General features: G+C 50.1%; 9 protein-coding genes across 9 annotated transcripts; 5 read left to right on the top strand and 4 right to left on the bottom strand.

Annotated features, from left to right (window-relative positions):
- Positions 1–392: 392 nt before the first annotated feature.
- Positions 393–1299, bottom strand: LACBIDRAFT_330258 (uncharacterized protein; the record flags this gene model as incomplete). The annotated part of the gene is made up of 2 exons (XM_001884475.1): positions 393–1082; positions 1141–1299. The coding sequence occupies 2 exons, from the start codon at positions 1297–1299 to the stop codon at positions 393–395; spliced, it is 849 nt and encodes a 282-aa protein (XP_001884510.1).
- Positions 1300–1923: 624 nt separating this feature from the next.
- On the top strand, positions 1924–3571 carry LACBIDRAFT_330257 (metallophosphoesterase; the record flags this gene model as incomplete). Its single annotated transcript, XM_001884571.1, has 4 exons — positions 1924–2488; positions 2543–2725; positions 2782–3117; positions 3174–3571. 4 exons carry the CDS (start codon positions 1924–1926, stop codon positions 3569–3571), a joined length of 1482 nt encoding a protein of 493 aa, XP_001884606.1.
- Positions 3572–4349: 778 nt separating this feature from the next.
- LACBIDRAFT_303990 (metallophosphoesterase) lies at positions 4350–5972 on the top strand (the record flags this gene model as incomplete). The annotated part of the gene is made up of 4 exons (XM_001884570.1): positions 4350–4899; positions 4958–5140; positions 5192–5521; positions 5575–5972. The coding sequence occupies 4 exons, from the start codon at positions 4350–4352 to the stop codon at positions 5970–5972; spliced, it is 1461 nt and encodes a 486-aa protein (XP_001884605.1).
- A 243-nt stretch (positions 5973–6215) lies between these two features.
- LACBIDRAFT_303989 (uncharacterized protein) lies at positions 6216–7572 on the bottom strand (the record flags this gene model as incomplete). The annotated part of the gene is made up of 4 exons (XM_001884474.1): positions 6216–6487; positions 6559–6741; positions 6796–6810; positions 6867–7572. 4 exons carry the CDS (start codon positions 7570–7572, stop codon positions 6216–6218), a joined length of 1176 nt encoding a protein of 391 aa, XP_001884509.1.
- Positions 7573–7827: 255 nt separating this feature from the next.
- On the bottom strand, positions 7828–9336 carry LACBIDRAFT_303988 (uncharacterized protein; the record flags this gene model as incomplete). Its single annotated transcript, XM_001884473.1, has 7 exons — positions 7828–8216; positions 8270–8569; positions 8624–8747; positions 8798–8890; positions 8950–9093; positions 9145–9219; positions 9274–9336. The coding sequence occupies 7 exons, from the start codon at positions 9334–9336 to the stop codon at positions 7828–7830; spliced, it is 1188 nt and encodes a 395-aa protein (XP_001884508.1).
- Positions 9337–10045: 709 nt separating this feature from the next.
- On the top strand, positions 10046–11649 carry LACBIDRAFT_303987 (uncharacterized protein; the record flags this gene model as incomplete). The annotated part of the gene is made up of 3 exons (XM_001884569.1): positions 10046–10200; positions 10259–10823; positions 10873–11649. 3 exons carry the CDS (start codon positions 10046–10048, stop codon positions 11647–11649), a joined length of 1497 nt encoding a protein of 498 aa, XP_001884604.1.
- A 225-nt stretch (positions 11650–11874) lies between these two features.
- LACBIDRAFT_330253 (uncharacterized protein) lies at positions 11875–13364 on the bottom strand (the record flags this gene model as incomplete). The annotated part of the gene is made up of 6 exons (XM_001884472.1): positions 11875–12222; positions 12447–12482; positions 12614–12729; positions 13049–13058; positions 13087–13197; positions 13263–13364. The coding sequence occupies 6 exons, from the start codon at positions 13362–13364 to the stop codon at positions 11875–11877; spliced, it is 723 nt and encodes a 240-aa protein (XP_001884507.1).
- A 304-nt stretch (positions 13365–13668) lies between these two features.
- Positions 13669–15636, top strand: LACBIDRAFT_330252 (uncharacterized protein; the record flags this gene model as incomplete). The annotated part of the gene is made up of 5 exons (XM_001884568.1): positions 13669–13684; positions 13781–14045; positions 14097–14203; positions 14902–15140; positions 15418–15636. 5 exons carry the CDS (start codon positions 13669–13671, stop codon positions 15634–15636), a joined length of 846 nt encoding a protein of 281 aa, XP_001884603.1.
- Positions 15637–16479: 843 nt separating this feature from the next.
- Positions 16480–17735, top strand: LACBIDRAFT_294995 (uncharacterized protein). Its single transcript, XM_001884567.1, has 3 exons — positions 16480–16631; positions 16687–16905; positions 16960–17735. The coding sequence occupies exons 1-3, from the start codon at positions 16491–16493 to the stop codon at positions 17452–17454; spliced, it is 855 nt and encodes a 284-aa protein (XP_001884602.1). The 5' UTR covers positions 16480–16490; the 3' UTR covers positions 17455–17735.
- The last annotated feature ends 996 nt before the right edge of the window (positions 17736–18731 follow it).

The following is an 18731-nucleotide window of genomic DNA, read 5'->3' as shown; positions in this document are numbered from 1 at the left end:
CATACATTCTCCACCTGGAAAGGTTAACGAGTGTGTAGGCAGTCGCCACCTACACAGCAAGTGCACAACTGACACGGATCGATACGGAAGTGCAGGGAAGGATGGGGGCCGTGGGGCGTCTGGCTCCCAAAACCGTTGGTTGACCAGAGGATAAGGGGACCTTGAGGCATTGACCAGGACAAAAAGAGGTGCTTGTTTAAATATACGATTTCTAGATTACATTACTGGCGGACGCAGGGTAGAAGGAAGTGGGTCGGCGTCCTACTGGCAGAAGACGGATTCCAAGGAGCGTTATGACGCATATATTCGAGCAAACGCCAGCTGGACCGAAGGGAATTGCGTCAGAGACGAGTTAGGGGAGACAAGCGAGGCGCGTACCTGTTCCAAAAAACTCAATAAGCAACCTGGAAACATCTCAACTTATGCCCGTTCTTCCAGTGCCAGGTCTGACACTTCTTTCCGCAGTACCTCACGGTCTTACACTTTGAGCATGCAAGCTCCGCCTCTTCGTCACAGGACGACCTCCCACAATTATCCACCTGACCTTCCAAATAGCTGCGTGTCGAGCTCAGGTAATAGTCTGCTGGCATGCCTTCTATGCACTTCAATATCCCATGCAACCTCTCGATATCAACGCGTTGTATCTCCGGGAGTCGTTCAAACTCCGGGGTACCTATCAAGGCATCAAGCTTCCGGGCAAGCTTTGTACGAACATCCGCATCAATGGACGCTTTGCCGTCGTCGCCCTTCGTCGAGTTTCCCCAGAATAGGAAATGGATAATGAGACAACATATTTGACCGGGCCCACTCGGGCGTTTCCATCGAATGCCTTGCACGAAGCCATCGGCGATTATATTTGCGAGGTCAGCGTATTGCGGCGATTGGATGAACCTGCGAAAGTAGGGCTCCGTTTTGGGATCGGGGAGGAGAGAGAGAACTTGGATGAGGGTCGAGAAGGCGCGAGGCTGGGTTGTGCGAGAGAGAGCGCGAAGAGATGTTGCGAGCTGGCGAAGGTGATGAGCTGCGAATGCGCTCCAAAAGTCGAGTACGGCAAATGGAGGTAGGATGAGCATTGCATTGATCTGGAGTGAAGTAGTTATTAGAAGTGGTGCACGAGTCGAGGTCTAGTGTTTTACGCACTTGGGACTGAATCTCTTTTTCATCAGCGTCCGTGAGGTCTGTGTCGGATGGCAGTGGATCAAGTAACTTGAGATTCTTTGCGAGCAGTTCTACCAAGGAGATAGCTTCACGAATCCAACCATCCACATTGTATTCACGACCATTGAAGGTAAAGGACATGATGGACTTGAGAAAATTTCGTTGTCATGGCGTGGTGCTAATCAAACGAATCACATGGTCGCTCAAGAGTGCTCTTGACTCAATGACTGTCACCATCGCGCTCAAATCGCGCTTCTACACATCGGCAGCCGCTTTTTTCTTCTTGCTCAGCGAGAAACCCAACATTCCGTCGAAATCTCATAGAGATAAATTGCAAGCCTGCAGAATAAATAGTGTGTATCAATTGTCGTTGAAAGGATGGATAGAAGCATGGATCATGCATTTGTCGAACAGGATTTGGCTCGCAGGACGATGACTTCGCCAAGAACAATCAAATCTCTGACTTTTCTACAGGGGCGCCACGTCAAGTTGCCAGCAGCCTTTCGATATTTCTGTGGTCGACTTCGCCTTACTCTACCTCTGTGAACTCACCAACATCCGTGAGATCTACTTCATCTAAAATTAGCCCACTTACTTACTTACGTGCCTTGACGTAAAACAGATATTCGAAGCGGGAGACGTACAAACGTGCGCAGACGGTGGCCAGGGGCAGCTGCCGTGATCGTTTTACCGACGGAATAAAAGCAAGGGGATGTGGGGGATTCAGGTAATCACCCCTGCTTTCCGGACTTCTAGGTGTTTACCATGCTCCCGATGAAGCATCATCTCGTCCTGCCGCTCCTGGGCTTCGTATCTTTCGTCCTCGCTGATCTACCCTCCGTTTCTCACGTCCGGGTCCCCAATGACACTTTTGAACCAGTACAAATCCGCCAGGCGTATGCCGGGTCCACCGGGATGCACCTCTCTTGGAACACCTTCGCTAAACTCCCAGCCCCTCCCACTGTGCACTACGGTTTCTCTCCCACCTTCCTTCCATTTCTTTCTTCACCCCATAACGGGGAAAGCGTGACGTACCCTACGTCCCTCACTTATAACAACCATGTCCGACTAAAACAGTTGTTCCCAAACACTAAATATTACTGGAAGCCCGCGTTTTCCAACGCAAGCAGCATTTTCTCGTTTACTACGGCTAGAGAGACGGGCGATCATACGCCGTTTACGGCTGCTGTGGTCGTGGATCTTGGGTTGATTGGACCGCAGGGGTTGAGTACGACTGTTGGTGCGGGTGCTGCGCACCCTCTCCAGCCTGGCGAGATCAACACCATCCAATCTTTGCAACAGCATCAAGACTGGGATTTCCTTTGGCACCGTAAGTTGCAATCCTTTCGCTATATAATCCACCTTACCAACCAACTCCATTTAGCCGGAGACATCGCATATGCCGACTACTGGCTGAAAGAAGAACTCCAAGGTTTCTTGCCCAATACTTCCATTGCGGACGGCTTCCACGTCTACGAATCCCTCCTCAACCAGTTCTACGACGAAATGACCCCCCTCACCAGCCAGAAACCATGGATGGTAGGGCCAGGAAATCATGAAGCGAATTGTAAGTCCCACACACACATCTCCTCCCTTCTCCAGCCCACTTACATCGACGTTCAGGCGATAATGGCGGTACCAAGGGATACGACGTCACCATCTGTATTCCCGGTCAAACCAACTTCACCGGCTTCCGGAACCATTTCCGCATGCCTTCCTCCGAATCGGGGGGTCTTGAAAATTTCTGGTTCTCGTTCAACCACGGGATGGTTCATTTTGTGCAATTTGACACAGAGACTGATTTGGGGCACGGATTACTGGGACCTGACCAGCCTGGGGGATCGGCAGGGAATCCAGGAGAGGACAGTGGGCCATTTGGGTTGGCGGATCAGCAGATCCAATGGCTTATTAACGATCTTAAAAATGTGGACCGCAAGAAAACGCCGTGGGTCGTCGCTGGTTGGTTTTCCTTGGGTCATATACTTTATTTTTTGCTCACCCCGCCAATTGTCTAGCTGGCCATCGGCCTTGGTACGTGAGCGGCACCGCCTGCCCAGAATGTCGAGAAGCGTTCGAAGCCACGCTAAATCAATATTCCGTCGATCTCGTCATGTCAGGCCACGTCCACGTCTACGAGCGCTCTGCCCCGATTTTCAACGGCACCGTGGACCCCAATGGACTGAACAACCCCAAGTTCCCGTGGTACATCACAAATGGGGCTGCGGGGCACTATGATGGGTTGGACACTTTGAGCGCGACGCTGGCGCCGTATAGCAGGGCGGCGTCTGATAAGTATTATGGGTGGAGTCGGCTGGTGTTCCATAATTGCACGCATTTGACGCATGAGTTTGTGAAGAGCGCGGATGGAACTGTTTTGGATAGCGCTACGCTTTTCAAGGATAGGAAGTGTTGATGGGCTGAGTGGGGCGTTTCTTTTTAAATGTGCATTATCATGCACTCATATTTTAGTCACTCGTTATTTCTTGACTTTTACAACTTTTTCTTGGTTCTTGGCGACGCGATTCCCAAGAGCCCGCATACCCTCATTATTTATGCCCTTTGTAGAATCTACTAAGGTTCTTGAGTGGAAACCCTTGTTGTAATGTGATCGCAGAAAATGGATGAGGCAACGTTATAAATATGACGTTCAAACGAACGTGGTTTATTGAGGGCGCCGGACTCGGGAATTCCCCGTTCCTCTACCATCTTTCATATAAAGTAACCTATCACACCAATCTGCTGTGATGGACCGTGTGTCCCTCTATGGGTGCTCAGGCCTCAGGTTCGGAGACAACAATATCGTTGTTTCCAGACTGAAGCAGAGGGCTACACTGTTTTTAGAACTTCAGTGCAAAAAAAGTGTCATGTGACACTGATGTTGACCCCTCTGGACATCAATGATCAAGCAACTTCCAAGCTACATAGCTCTCTCATCGCCGATCCTATTCTATGACTTTACTTTCACAATTCTAGTGGGAGTGATATCTTTTGACTGTCATGTCGATCTAGAACGCTCAGAGCCAACTAGTACATAGGAGTCGTGAGGTCCGAGGATCTGCCAGTTTCTGTTGTTAGGTCTCACTAACAGGGAAGTTTTCTTCGCTATTATTGGACTCCTTCTCCTTTTTGAGGTGGAGATGTGGGGGGTTTTATAGCAGTATTCTCCTTTCCACGCTTTCTAGAAGGCTACCATGAAGCACCAGCTGCTCCTTATGAGCTTCGTACCCCTCATCCTTGCCGACTTACCCTCTATCTCCCATGTGCGGGTCCCCAAGGACCCCTTTGAACCCGTCCAAATTCGTCAGGCGTACGCTGGGTCTACTGGGATGCACCTTTCTTGGAACACCTTCAAAAAACTCCCCGCTGCACCCACCGTGCACTATGGCTTAACTACCACCTCCCTTACTTCCGTTTCTTTGCCCCAAAATGCGGAAAGTGTGACTTACCCTACGTCTCTCACTTACAATAACCATGTCCACATCAAGTACCTGAAGCCGAACACCAAATATTTTTGGAAGCCAGCCTTTTCGAATGCGACCAGCATTTTCTCCTTTACTACAGCAAGGGAGGCGGGTGATCATACACTTTTTACGATTGCTGTGGTTGTGGATCTTGGATTGATTGGACCGCAAGGACTGAGTACAACGGTTGGTGCTGGCGCATCAAACCCTTTGAAGCCGGGAGAGATCAATACGATCCAGTCTCTGCAGAAGCACGAGAGTTGGGATTTTCTTTGGCATCGTGAGTTCAGTCTTTTGGAATGCACCTTCAATCGCTCGTGCTCATCGTCCTGGGTCAGCGGGCGACATTGGATACGCCGATTACTGGCTCAAAGAAGAACTTCAAGGTTACTTGCCCAAGACCTCTATCGCCGACGGCTTTCATGTTTACGAATCTCTCCTCAACCAATTCTACGACGAGATGACGCCCCTTACTAGCAGAAAACCATATATGGTGGGACCGGGAAATCACGAAGCAAACTGTGAGTCCCACCCTTTCATTTTCTGCTAAACCCACTCAACTGCGCATGCAGGTGACAACGGAGGTTTGCATGGGTATGACGTTAAGATCTGTGTCCCTGGCCAAACCAATTTCACTGGCTTCCGGAACCACTTTCGTATGCCCTCCTACGAGTCCGGCGGCCTCGAAAACTTCTGGTACTCTTTCAACCACGGGATGGTGCATTTCATCCAATTCGACACAGAGACTGATCTTGGCCATGGGATCATAGGACCTGACCAGCCCGGGGGGTCGGACGCAGGGGAGGACAGCGGGCCCTTTGGGTTGGTAGACCAACAGATCAACTGGTTGATCAATGATCTAAAGAAGGTAGACCGCAAGAAAACGCCGTGGGTCGTCGCTGGTCAGTCTCTGCCTCGATTTCAAACAATTGTTTTGCTTATATCCAGTGTTTAGCTGGCCATCGCCCGTGGTACGTCAGCGGGGCCATCTGCGCAGAGTGCCAAAAAGCGTTTGAATCCATACTCAATCAATACTCCGTCGACCTCGTCTTCACCGGCCATTTCCATATCTACGAGCGTATCGCTCCCATCTTCAACGGCAAAATAGACCCTAATGAACTGAATAACCCCAAGTTTCCGTGGTACATCACTAACGGGGCTGCCGGTCATTATGATGGGTTGGACAATTTGCATACGAAGTTGGCTCCGTTTAGCAGAGCGGCGTTTGACAGGCATTATGGCTGGAGTCGGCTGGTGTTCCATAATTGCAGTCATTTGACGCATGAGTTTGTGAAGAGCGCGGATGGTAGCGTTCTGGATAGGGCTACTCTTTTCAAGGATAGGAAGTGTTGACAGGTTGGGTGCGGATGTTCTGCTCATAGGTTCTCATGGACTGAATCAAGTTTTAGTTGCGTGTTGGTAATAATTCTCTACTGAAAAAGGCTACTAGCAAAATTTGCGTGCAATACACACATTATGTACCGTGCCAATGTCCAAAATGCTACAAAACAACTCCACCATCCTCAAATTTTTTTTCAAAAAAATGGATGATGGGATGGCACTGCCGCGGAAAACCAAAGCTGTAAAGTGGAAACCTCACAAAGTCTCAGATAGGACTGGAGATGGGGGTCTTGTTGCAATGGGATCATCCTCTCCATCCTCACGGTCATCCTGGCCATCTTCCCCCATGCCGCGCTGCATTTTCAAGTTGATGAGAGACGAAACTCCAGCGCCCAAAGCGGTTGATGCGCCAGCAACTGCTGTCACGCCTGGAAGCACCGCAGTTGCTCCTATCGACTGGAATATCGAGAATAGTCCCCCAGTGAGTCCCCCATATAATATTGATTGAATGGTGGCTGCTAATGAACCTATAATCGTGTTCGAGTAAAAGTTATTCTGAGGTCGGACGGATGGTACTTGCGAAAAATAAATTACATACCAGCCAAGACACCTCCTGCGGTGAACCCTATCGCGTTCAAAGCCATGACCCCGAGCGCTGGGAGAAGGACGACAGACCCCCCGATAATAAGGCCTGCACTTGCCGAGGCGGCAATGAATGGATGATTTTTGTAGAATTCGCTGAGTTGATCTTTGTTTTCTTTCCCTTTCGCTGCTTTCGAGACTGAAGTTTGGGGTTAGAAGGGTCTTAGCCTTTCATATGTTCGAATTCACTCACTTTCTGTCGCCTGGCCTATGAGAGTAAGAATTTTAGGATGTACTACGAGGTCGTTTGGAGAAACCACGTACGATTTACCAGTCTAAAATCCTCCTTGAAGTCATCCCAATCCCAAAAGCTCCGCTTCGTCTCTTCCAAATATCTAGTCTTCCTCTCGCTCATAACGGCTTTCAACTCCTGGGCCTCCCCCTCCGGGGCCAGGAAGAAAATGGCGACATCAGCCCATTGTAAAGGTAGGATGTCGCAATCACCTCCGCAGGCCTCGATAGTTCCACTGAACCAGGCTTCCAGTTTGTTTGCAGAGATTGCCGACTCAGAGTCAGACTGATTCAGAAGGAAGGGGTAGGAATGTGTTTTTCCAGCCCAGTCATCAAGCCGGCGTTTGAGGTTTCGGGGAGAATAGACCATGAAAGGCGAGGCTATATATATAGTAAGACTATCCTTGAAGTCATCCCAATCCCAAAAAAGCCGCTTCATCTCTTTCAAATGACTAGCCTTCCTCTCGCTCATAACGGCTTTCAACTCCCAATCCTCCCCTTCCGGGGCCAAGAAGAAAATGGCGACATCAGCCCATTGTACAGGGGAGATGTTGCAAGCAGCTCCGAATGCCTCGATACCACTAAACCATGCTTCCAGTTTCTTTGTAGAGATTGCTGACTCGGAGTCAGACTGGTTCAGAAGGAAGGGATAGGATTGTGTCGTTCCAGCCTGGCACTCAGCAAGCCGGCTTTCGAGCTCTTGGGGAGACAGGATACTTGGGTTGCCAGCGGGCGCCATGCAGTAGTTCGATGCAGGATGGGAACGTGTTCAGCGGGTGTAAGGTGAGGATAACGTATGAGTCAGTTCAATCTGGGCTGCGGGGAGTTCCCGAGTAAGCAGATTTATGATCAAGCGCGCGTCTAGTGAAACGTGTACGGGCGCTGCCTCGCGGTCGGCGATTATGTACGCGTGTCGATCGGAAGCTATATCAGGACTCCCAATCAACAACTACCCCTCCAATACAAAAGGTAATGTAAGATACAAAGATTAGGCTCACTCGCACAACACACTCCAGTTCTCGAATTGCCGTCTCCCAGTCTGGATATCAGTGATCACGGTGTACATGGCCTTCCCAACGGGGCCCAACCCAGCCTCGTGCACAGGGAGGATGAGATCCTTGCCCTCATGGCCAATGCGGCCCACAGGGGCAACGACGACGGCCGTTCCCACGCCGAAAGACTCGATAATCTTGCCCTGCGCTGAGAGGGCAGTGATCTCGGACATGGTAAGGACGCGTTCGTGCGTGTGCAGCTTTTGTGAGGCTGGGATGCTGGGGAGGAGGAGTTTCCCGGAGGTGTGGGCGTTCGCGAGGGTGAGCGTGGAATCGCGTGTGAGGCCGGGGAGAATGGTGCCGTCTAGCGGTGGGGTGATGATGTCCAAATCTGTCGAGGTGTTAATTTGGTTGATCATGTGGAAAGGCAGAGGCTGGACGTGCCTCCATCATCTCTCTGTGCAACGAGGAAAAAATTCATTGCTCCTACTTCTGTTACTCGTTGGTCGTCTCCGAGCAGCCATAGGATCTGGTCGTAGCCCTGCTTCGCGGCTATTCGTTGAGGGGCAAACCCTGGGGCGTAGTTCAATCCCAGTTTGTGTCCACCAGTCCCTCCCGGCCATGAACGCACACTTTCGCTGACGGCAAGCAATGATATGGGTTTGGTGCCGCCTCGGAAGTAGGGTCCGGCTGGAGTTACGATGACGAAGATGCATGCGCTGTCAGAGGCCGCGACTCCAAGAGCTTAATGGAAGGATAAGAATGTAAGAATACGGGGAGGATCCAAAAACGCCGCACCTGCCCGAGTACCGATGATTGTGGGTCGGATGTATAAGCTGTATCCCGGCTTGGTTGGTATCCACCGTTTCTCAATCTGAATGAAGCGTTCGATGAGGGTGAGGAGGGCGTCCGTGTTGAATGGCTAAAAATAGAGTTGGTGACATGTTGTGGGGTGAGTTTCCGAATGCTTACTGGTAGTGCCACGCGGTCGGCCGAACGTGCGAGACGCTCCATGTTTTTTCGAGGTCTGAACAAACGGGCTTTGCCATCAGGTCCTAGGTATGCCTGGGTTGAAGAGTTGGGATGAGCATCAAAGTCGAAGGCGAAATGATGGGTCGACGCACTTTCATTCCCTCGAAGACATTGGGGCAATATTGCAGGCAGGAGCTCATGGGGTCAAGGCTCAACGGCGCATAAGGTTTGATCTCTGGCGCTGACCAGCCATGTACGGGGTCGTGATTCATGACCAGCATGTGGTCGGTTTGTGTCTAAAGGGTAAATATAAGCTATGAGAAGTCATCAGGTGCAGCACAACTCACCTGGCCGAAAACCAGTGATTCCGGAACAGGAAGAGGCTTTAGTGTTTTCGCCAGGGTAACAACGAGCTTCGAGGCCTAGTAGTAAGAGGAATGTCAGAGTGAACGCTGGTGAATAGCTGATACACGTACATCGAGCTCAGCGGGGCGAGCCTCTGCGACGGCTTGAGGGTTAGATGATTTCAAGATGGCCATTGTGTGGTATTGGTGGAAGACAGTGGTGGATGAGAGGATAGAGAAGAGGGAAATTCCTGGTCCGAGTCATGGTCCGGTCGCAAAAATGATGGGGCGAAATTTTGTTGACACGATCGTTACTACACATACAGTACATCTTATCTTATCTTCGTTGAGATAAAAGATGTGCCACCAAATTCGCGATTTAGATACTCTTGGGCTCGATAACCCGTTTCACGGCTTTCTTATTGTCCAAGTGACTGTACCATTTTGACGGACCACAAACCTCCCAAAAGCAGTAAGTAATGGTCAATTGAACTGTACGTCGGTTTGGACATGATGGACGCCAGGATCCGACAATACATATGTAGATCCGCACCCAAATTGATCTATTCAAGTTGTCACTACACTGACTGACAGGCATTGGCAAAGTCATTGAGCAGCAGCTTGTGGTGAGCTCGGCAAATCTGATCATTATCCTGATGACACTCATAAACCTGTGTGGCCTTTCTTGCTATTGACTTTTCAAGACAATGTACAAATTACGTGGTAAGAATAAATCTATCTCTTTATTGAACCACGCAACTTCATCGTTCGAATATTTGAAGCTGAGGCTGCCCAAAGAAGTAGTCTTTGGAAACCCTCTGTGATTGGCGGCGGAGCGGCCCGGTCCCCAATTGTAACCCTAATATCAAGACCTAACCCCAATCACTGGTTTCCTCCTCCCATCATGTTCGCCCGTCCCATACCCCGGCTCCTGGGTCGTTCATGGGCCAGATCTTCCTTCCATTCAACAGCTTCCTTCTGGGCATCCAAAAGGGTCGTTCACAAGTTTAAGCTTGCCGACATTGGTGAAGGAATAACGGAATGCGAAGTCATAAAGTGGTGCGTATGTTCCGGCCGGACCCACTGGCTCCTTCTGAAAGACATTTCCTTCTCGCAGGAGCGTAAAACCTTTGCAAGTAATTCAGGCTTTTGAGCCTTTGTGCGAAGTCCAAAGTGACAAGGCAAGCGTGGAGATAACGAGCCCATTTGAGGGCGTGGTTAAGGAGCTCCTGGTTCAGGAAGGGGAAGTAGCCAAGGTTGGAGCGGGGTTGTGTCTCATTGAAGTGGATGAAGAGACAAAAGAAGGAGAAGAGGTAGGGAAGGAGGCTTCGACGCCAGCAGTTGAGATAGCGCCACCAAGCGTTGAAGAACCCACTTTGAAGAAACGGGGAGTCCATCCTTTGGATCCGAAATACGTACCGGAGCCTGGTCAGGCGAGGAAGGAGGACGTGTTCGCTGCTCCCTCGGTGCGTCATTTGGCACGTCAAAATGGTGTGGACCTTGGCCTGCTCGTTCCTGGAAGTGGCAAGGCTGGCCGGATAGAGAAGCGAGACGTCGAGGCGTATCTCGCGCGCAGCACCACAACGGAACAAACCACACCGTTGGCGGTTGCAGATCAACAGGAAGATGTTGTTGTTGAGTTGGGCCGGACGCGGTATGGAATGTGGAAAGCCATGGTCAAGGCAAGCGGGGTCTCTCTTATTCGAAATTAGCTTATTGACCACATCTTAGAGCCTCGAAATTCCACATTTTGGTTACTCGACTACTCTGGACGTAACAGAGCTACACAATCTTTTACCCATTTTCAATAACCATATACCTCCCCACTTCTTACCCTCGACTTCTGGTACTCAACCACCTCCCGTCAACCCCTCCGCACTGTACCCCGCGCCTTCTCCGCCTCGGGTTACCGAGTCACATCAATACACGCGTCTAACATATCTCCCTATCCTCCTCAAGACCCTCTCCAAAGCCATGATCGAATGGCCGCTTCTACGGAGTTCCATCACCCCGGGAACCAACGACCCAACCGCAAAACCAACCCTCACCATTCGTCCCTCAGCCGACATCAGCATCGCCCTCTCCACTCCATCAGGCCTCTACACGCCGACCCTCCAATCCGTCAACACCCATTCAATCTACTCCCTCACCTCCCAGCTCAAACACCTCTCTTACCTAGGAAGACAGACGCCCTGCGGCCTGACACCAAAAGAGATGCCCAAGCGGGGGGGGACGGTGACCGTATCCAACGTCGGCGCTATAGGCGCTGGGGAATTTGCGTCGCCTGTTTTGGTACCTGGGGGTGGTGTAGCGATCGTGGCTATTGGGAGGGCCAAGTGGGTTTGGGACGTTGATCGGGGAGATGGGAAAGGGGAGAGGAGGTTGAAGGTTGGGATAAGCTGGAGTGCGGATCATCGTGTTGTGGAGGGTGCGGAGTTGGCGGCGTTTGTGGAATGCTGGCGCGGGTATGTTGAGGTCCCGCAGAGGTTGATTGCGGAGGGTGTATGATAAGTAATTTGGGCTTCGGGGTGATGAAATTCAAGATACCAATGGAATTTAAAACAAGTAAAAAATAGAGGGAGGCTAGTGTGGTTTAGTAAATTTTCTTTAAAACGTCGCCATTTGGTCCTCGCGGCAACTATTCCCGGGAAAGAGCTCTTTATTCCTTGGAAAATCTACTCTGGAGAACCAGAGAATATTCTTGAGGAGTGAGAAGATCGGCCTTGAGCGGAATTAGACGAAGTGGAAGCGTAGAGCGTTGAATGGGGGCGTAAAATACAAATCGATCTCGCTTATCGGGGCGGTAGTTTCAGTGCAGTCCTCCCAAAACGATGTGCTTCGGTCATGAAATCCCCGACAGATGATGTGCACATCACTCAGCCTGCCATCGGGCATGGTTGGGTTACTTAGTACTCCGCTGAGCATCTCCACCCAGCAAATTCGCCACCACAGCAGCGCTATCCTGAGATCTCTTAAGGGTCTCATACAGCACTTGAACGCTCCGACTTGCCTCTGCCAAGAGCTGCTGTTCATTCGGGATGCCCGTTGCGTTTGGTGGAGGAAGCGGGAGAGCTCCGATACCTGTGTGTCTCAAGGTATCGTATAGGTTTTGTATACATTGTTTGAGAGATTCGATGCATTCTATGTGATTGATTCATTGTGAGTGCTTTGTCAGTGAGGTGTTGCAACGGTAGGATCACCAGAAGTATGTTTTGGTGATGTGTTGGGATTGTAGGCGTTTTGTCTGCGTAATCGTGAATGAGCACCTCTCGTCTGCAGATTCGATCAAACCACTGATCACTCACATACTCGACAACACCTCCCTCGCAAGGCTCTGAACCCTAATCACCTGGTCCTGAGCAAGCGCCAAGTGTTCTTTAAACAGCTCTGGTGAATTCGGATCCGTCCCTTGATGGAGGGAGCTAAGTTGCGCTACCCCTCCTCCAGGCTGATGATTCGCATGCGAGTTTACGTTGGGAACGTTGACTGAGAATGGGGGGATGGCTGGGACGCCGTATGTTGGATACCCGGAGATGGGGTTGGTTGACGATGTGGATACGGTCCTGGAAGAGGCTGGGAGCATTTGAGCTGGTATGAGGCGTGTGGTCGGTCAAGATTGTGACGGTGGAACTTATAGCGTCGTGTTTGGTTGATCCAACATCCGGTGCTGATCTCCGCCTCCGCTGCCCTGATGCTTGAATTTTTGAAAAGACCGCGAAGCTACATACTTTCTTGAAGGAAAAAAAAAACATGTTGAGGTTTTGCAGACTGAAGTAAAAGGTCATGCATCCATACACGTCAGTAGCAGCAACTCGTTTCGATCGAGTGACCTCGGGGTTCCACACCACAACAATACAACAATATGGGCCCCGCGCGCTTCCAACTGCGCCATGCTGCTGACACTTACCTGCGCTCACCTAGAAGCTAAGATTCAAAGTCAATAACTTTGACTTGTACCACATCGCTACCAATACGGTAGTACCAAATCTCTACTGTTTGTTTTCCACCCCCGATCTCAAGTCTCTCGTAGGCAGGCAGGCTCGCACGTTCGACAGGCTGATCAGACCATACACTCACTTGCACTCGACTTAGTTTCTGTGTATGCCCGCTCCGACACTGACAGCCGTCGCACGCATCGCGACTCCATATCGAAGCTCAGCCTCGCGCGTCCCTCTTCGCTTGTGACTGACATTAGGCTGCCAGGATTTTGGACAGGTCGTCATTGAAACGCTGATCAAGCTCAGGGGACTTTCGGAGTGATTGTAAGAGCCTGTTCGAAGGCGGGTGAAGGAGCTGCTCGTGGAGAGGGCATGGCGGACGTTGGACTGGGGCTGTCGTGGTATCCGACGCAATATATCGGATCTTCGTCGAGCACGGGTATGGCGTAGTGAAGCGGGTCATCGGGATGTCGTCCCCAGGGGTATGAAGGACGAATCGAATGTAGGACGTCCCCGATTACCACAGCAGAAAAGGGACAAGCGGCGGCGTCACTACATATTAAAAGGAAGACGTCGTTGTGGAATTGGGATGGGTCATGGTCAAGGTGAGTGGACTTCTCTAGGTCCGAATTCTATCGATTGACCGCTTTGTAGAGCTTCCAAAGCTTGACGGACTGCACTTTGGCTATCGCCCCCCACAGTTGCAAATCATTCCTCTCCGCCTTTCCATATGACTTCCTGTTTCTCGGACTGTTCTGTTTGCGGCTCCACTGGGCCTCGCGTCTTCCCTCCCTTAGGTTTCCGGCTCATGGGAATTCATGTGCTTCCCGTGAGACCCTCCCCCAAGTCGTGGCTCGATGGTTTGATGGCTTTCCACGTTATTTTGGGCATTCAAAACGCAGTGTCGAGCAAATGTGGTCTCCCCGGCTCTTTATTCATGCCCACCCCCAACCTATCAAAACCTATGTACGTGCTCCCCTCCCAGCTGAAACCTCGCGACTGTGGCTCCGACAATAGGTTTTCGGTGGCTCCTTTTCGAGTCCGAATTATACTCTGCGCCTTCACTCAGAGCTTGTGTATCACCTCTGAAGGCGGACGACTGGAAACTGACGCCAACATTGGGAGTATGCTCCGCCGACATCAGTGTCGTCGTTTCACCTCTTCGTGCTGACGCTTCAATCTGTTGACACCCACTCAATTCACCCCCTCCTCCTCGTACCTCGGAACGAGGATTCGACTCTGCCTTCCTATATGATAGGCATTATACTCCACGCCTTCACCAGTTGCAACAATTTATGCGGCGACTTCATCTCCCCGTCCGCTTCAAGACTCCCCGTCCAAGCCCCGTCCGCTTTAGGACACGTAAACACCAATTTGTCGACAGATAATGGCTCCTCACGGCTGAAGCACCTATCCGATATCGAGTGTGACATACATCCCCCTCCTGCTAGAGACTCTCTGCAGATACCATGGTTCGAAGGTCTCCTCTGCAGACTTTAACGACCAAAATTGACGTCCCAATCTCAAAATCCCAAAGTCTATCATACAAAAGTCTTACACAACTAATCTTCGGTCTCCGTTCCCTCCCCCTCCGATTCTTCCCCAAAAGGCCTCTTCGCCAATGCCTCCAACTCTGCAATATGTTTATTCAACATCTTCCCAACCATAGCCACCCCCCCAATCAATATCCGAAGATCGTTTCGCAGCTTCTCCGCTTCCGCTGTCAACGCCGAAGTCTTGCGACGATGAGAGGAAGGTCCTGCCCTCAGAGTAGTGTCTTCCATTGAATGATGGCTAACTGAGGAATTGTCTAATGTCCTAGAACCAGAGCCTGAGCCTGAGCCTGATAGGCGCTGCCTGACTTTCCGAGTTTCAGCGTCTACGATCGCTTTTCTTTTTCCCTTGCCCAAATCTCCCGGTGGTGGTGCTACGCCGCCTGCTTGCGGTACAGCACCAGGTACTTTCTTCGTCAGCGAACATGCTTGTTTGAGGTGGATGCATTGCTCGCATCTGCTCCCTAGGCTCTTTTCTGAAAAACACATTCGTGGGACGGCTGCTTGGGTACATCGGTGACACTATAGAACGGCTCTCTTAGTCGTGGGCACGGGGTGAGACGGGATATACGGAGAAAACGTACCCGTGGATCATTTAGTTTGTGGATGTTCGGTTTGAAGACTAAGGGTTCTCTTTTCACTTGATGGGACGACCCCAGTTGAGGCGCCTTTTCCTTCTCCTTCTCCTGCTTGGCGGCTCTCTGAGAGGAGTTTGATGATATTTGCGGAGGAACGGTTGTAGTATCTTCACATCCTGATACATACCTCTCAAAACGAATCCTTAGCACGATCGTGTCTCCGATTTTGCCATCATTCATGTGGTTGATGCGACGTCGTTTGAGATGGAAGAAAGGCTGTTATTAAAGAATGAAAGCCGCGATGATGTGGTTGAGCTTTTCTCCGATCCACGCGAGGGAACTCTGTACGCTGAACCTCACGCCGGGACAATCTACGAGTGGGACCTGCAGAATAATGGTCCCGAATGGTGGATCGGGGAGGAGTAGAATGTCCGACTCGACAAAAAAAAAATACTTTCATTACGCCGGCCGGTTATAGTAAGTGACGAGTGTTCAAGCAAGAGAATCTTGAAGGAGAAGAGACTGAAATTGGATTAACCTTGGCTTAGGCATCGGGAAAGAAACAAATGAGCGGGGAAGTTATCAAGTGGACAAGCTGTGTGATTAGTGCGCTGAACATTTGCTCCAGAAGAAGGTTGGAGAATTCCCACTGCGTTGAATTTGTACTACGCGGCAGACGGTGTTGCGGGCGCAGGTACGATGCGAGGACGACAAGGCAGATTGAGGTTGCCGAGTTGCAACTTGGGAGAACTTAGTATGGCGTCGTGTTTGGTTGATCCAACCCTGATGCTCGAATTTTGAGAAGACCGCGAATGTTCATACTTTCATACTTTCCTGAAAAAAAAAGAAAAGAAAAGCACTGAGGTTGTGCAGAATGAAGTAAAAAGACGGTCACCGAATGAAATAGCAGCAACTCGTTTCGATCGAGTGACCTCGGGGTTACATACTAAAGAGTACTAAGTGTACATTACATATGGGCCCCGCGCGCTTCCAACTGCGCCATGCTGCTGACACTTACCTACGCTCACCTAGAATTTAAAACTTAAAGTTAGTAACTTTGACTTCTACGACCAACCTGAGACGATATGCACCGGACGCGTGGACGGTCTTGGTACACAACTATGTACCCCGAGTCTGCTTCAAGCTGATCTTCGACATCTCGTTTGCGGAACTTTAAAATGTTGATGACTTGCGGAAAGCCCCGTTGCTCTACTTAAGTGACAAGCATGAGAACGAGGCCGTTCCCTTCTCTTTCCCTTGGTTACCCCTCTTCACTCTCTATGGCCTTCAACTGCAGAGACTGTCCGCGCTCCTTCAACACTATTTCAGCGCTCTCATCTCATTGTCGTGCGAAAGCCCATGCCTTTCATGCATGCATCGATTGTGATCGTGTGTTCGTGAACAGTGTAGCGCTGGCACAGGTACGTAATCCACCATTGACTCCCATAGGCTGAGGCCGCTCACTACTCTTTGAAGCATCTCGCTGCGTCTCCTGCGCACACAGATTCCGATCCTTCCAGCGACGAAAGTGACGACGGCAGTGATGCATCTGACGATGAGGAGCCTTACTGCAGGGGGTGCGATCGCTGGTTTATCGACCTCGATAGCCTATACCAGCACCTGTCTGCGAGCCTAAAGCATAACTGGTGCTTTATTTGTTCTAGGGATTTCAATTCGGAGACCGCGCTAGATCAAGTTCGTCCTACCCGTCCTTCACAGTGTATGAACAACGCTTAATAACCTGTTTAGCATAATTTATCGAAGCTGGCCCATGCCGATCGATCCTTCAGGTGCCCCTTCTGTTCGAAGATGTTCAAGGCGCCTTCCGCCATTGCCCATCACATCGAGTCCGGTTGCCATAAGATCAATCGCCACCAAGTCACCGCAGCAGTGAAGAAGCTCAAGATTGTTCCCGACATATGCATCACCCGGCTTCTCCCTTCTTCAGGTCCGCCTACGATTTCAACTTACATTGCGACGGAACAATCGTTCAATGGAACATCGTACGAATGCTTCTTATGCCACAAGGGCTTTCGACTCCTTACCAGCCTTAACGCGCACCTGGCTTCGCCGGCCCACGACGCCGACGAATTCAGGTGCCCAAAGTGCAACAAGGACTTTACGGTAATTTCAGCACTTGTCCAACATATTGAGAGCGAGGTTTGTGGTCTAGCTAAGATGCAGGAGGTTCAGGGTACTTTCAACGATTTGACGGCGAACTTCTCTCGTCTACTTCGTGTTTGAACATGTCGATGTTCTGGTACGTTCATTTTTGTGCAGCTCGCCGTTGCCTTATTCTCTTATCTAGGGGACTGAAACATAGATCAACGCTAGTCGTAGCGTTGTTCTATTTTACAGCCTTCAAACCCTAGATTCTTTTTTTGTTTCGTATCGTTCTTGTCTGCTCCGCGTCAAGTTGTTTTACCCTGCAGTCATCGTCAGTTCTTGTAAAGCTACCTGGAGTTGATAGTGAATCTCTATTCAACGTGTCGTATGTGTAACACTCAAAGAGTTTTGCTTGCCTACTTCTGTTACCGCAATTCTTGATTCGCCACAACCGATTTCTAGCCTGGTCGTAGGGTGGGGTTTTAGACCCACACATTGATAGGTTTATCTTAGAGCATCCCTCCATTTAACCTCCACTATCCTGGACGTGAGAGTAAAATACGATAGACAATCAAGATGAATTAGCGGAATTCGGAGCGGCCTCAAGCCGCGATGTGTCGTCTACACTAATGCCTCTAAAGAAACATTAAGAAATCAACGCCCTTCTTGCTCGCAATGATTGTTTGGTTTTCATAGCATTACGACTTAACTTCCACTGAATACTACTTATGCGTCTCTGAAAGACCGTAAGAATGCAAGAATTTACGCGTTTTATTTGTTTTAACAATCCTCTGCTACCCCTATAGTTTACCACGCAGTAAAACACGTCTACCATTTTGGTTACTTTTTCTGTAGCCTGCACTTCACACAATGTACTGTAATTCATCCATCCAGGCCTCAAATCTACGCAGACAGATGGTTGAACGTTGAACACTCAGGAACCTTGATTACGATCAACTTTCAAGCATACCCCAAGCATACCCCACATGCGAATGATTCCCCGCATCGGAAGAAAGTCCCGGTAATTCAAATTCGAAAATTTGTCCCGTTGTGGCCCGTGGGCCATCAACGTTCAACTAATCATTTACATAATAATGTTGTTACATACTACGCACCAAGCTTTGAGCATTTCAGCCAAATAAGATGAAAATTCATGTCTTTCCCACTTAAGACGCTGGGTGAAGGGTAGATTTTAGAAATGCGGTTGAATAACTTCAGGGATTTTTATACGTCATTCGTGAGGGAGAATTTAGCGGACACAATAAGTAGTCAGAGAGATTATTAATATTGATTCCTCGCACCACATCGGAAGCCCGGTCCGACTCAAGAGGAGGTAAGTAATTAGACGAGCACGGTTAGTCACAACGTTAGTATATTGGAGGGCCATGCAGGGAGAGAAGAGTTGCACCCCTATG

Source organism: Laccaria bicolor, genomic scaffold (genome assembly GCF_000143565.1).
Source record: "Laccaria bicolor S238N-H82 LACBIscaffold_26 genomic scaffold, whole genome shotgun sequence".
In the NCBI taxonomy this organism is placed as follows: domain Eukaryota; kingdom Fungi; phylum Basidiomycota; class Agaricomycetes; order Agaricales; family Hydnangiaceae; genus Laccaria; species Laccaria bicolor.
The sequence above is the reverse complement of the archived record's forward strand: the minus strand, read 5'-3'. Positions and strand labels throughout refer to the sequence as shown.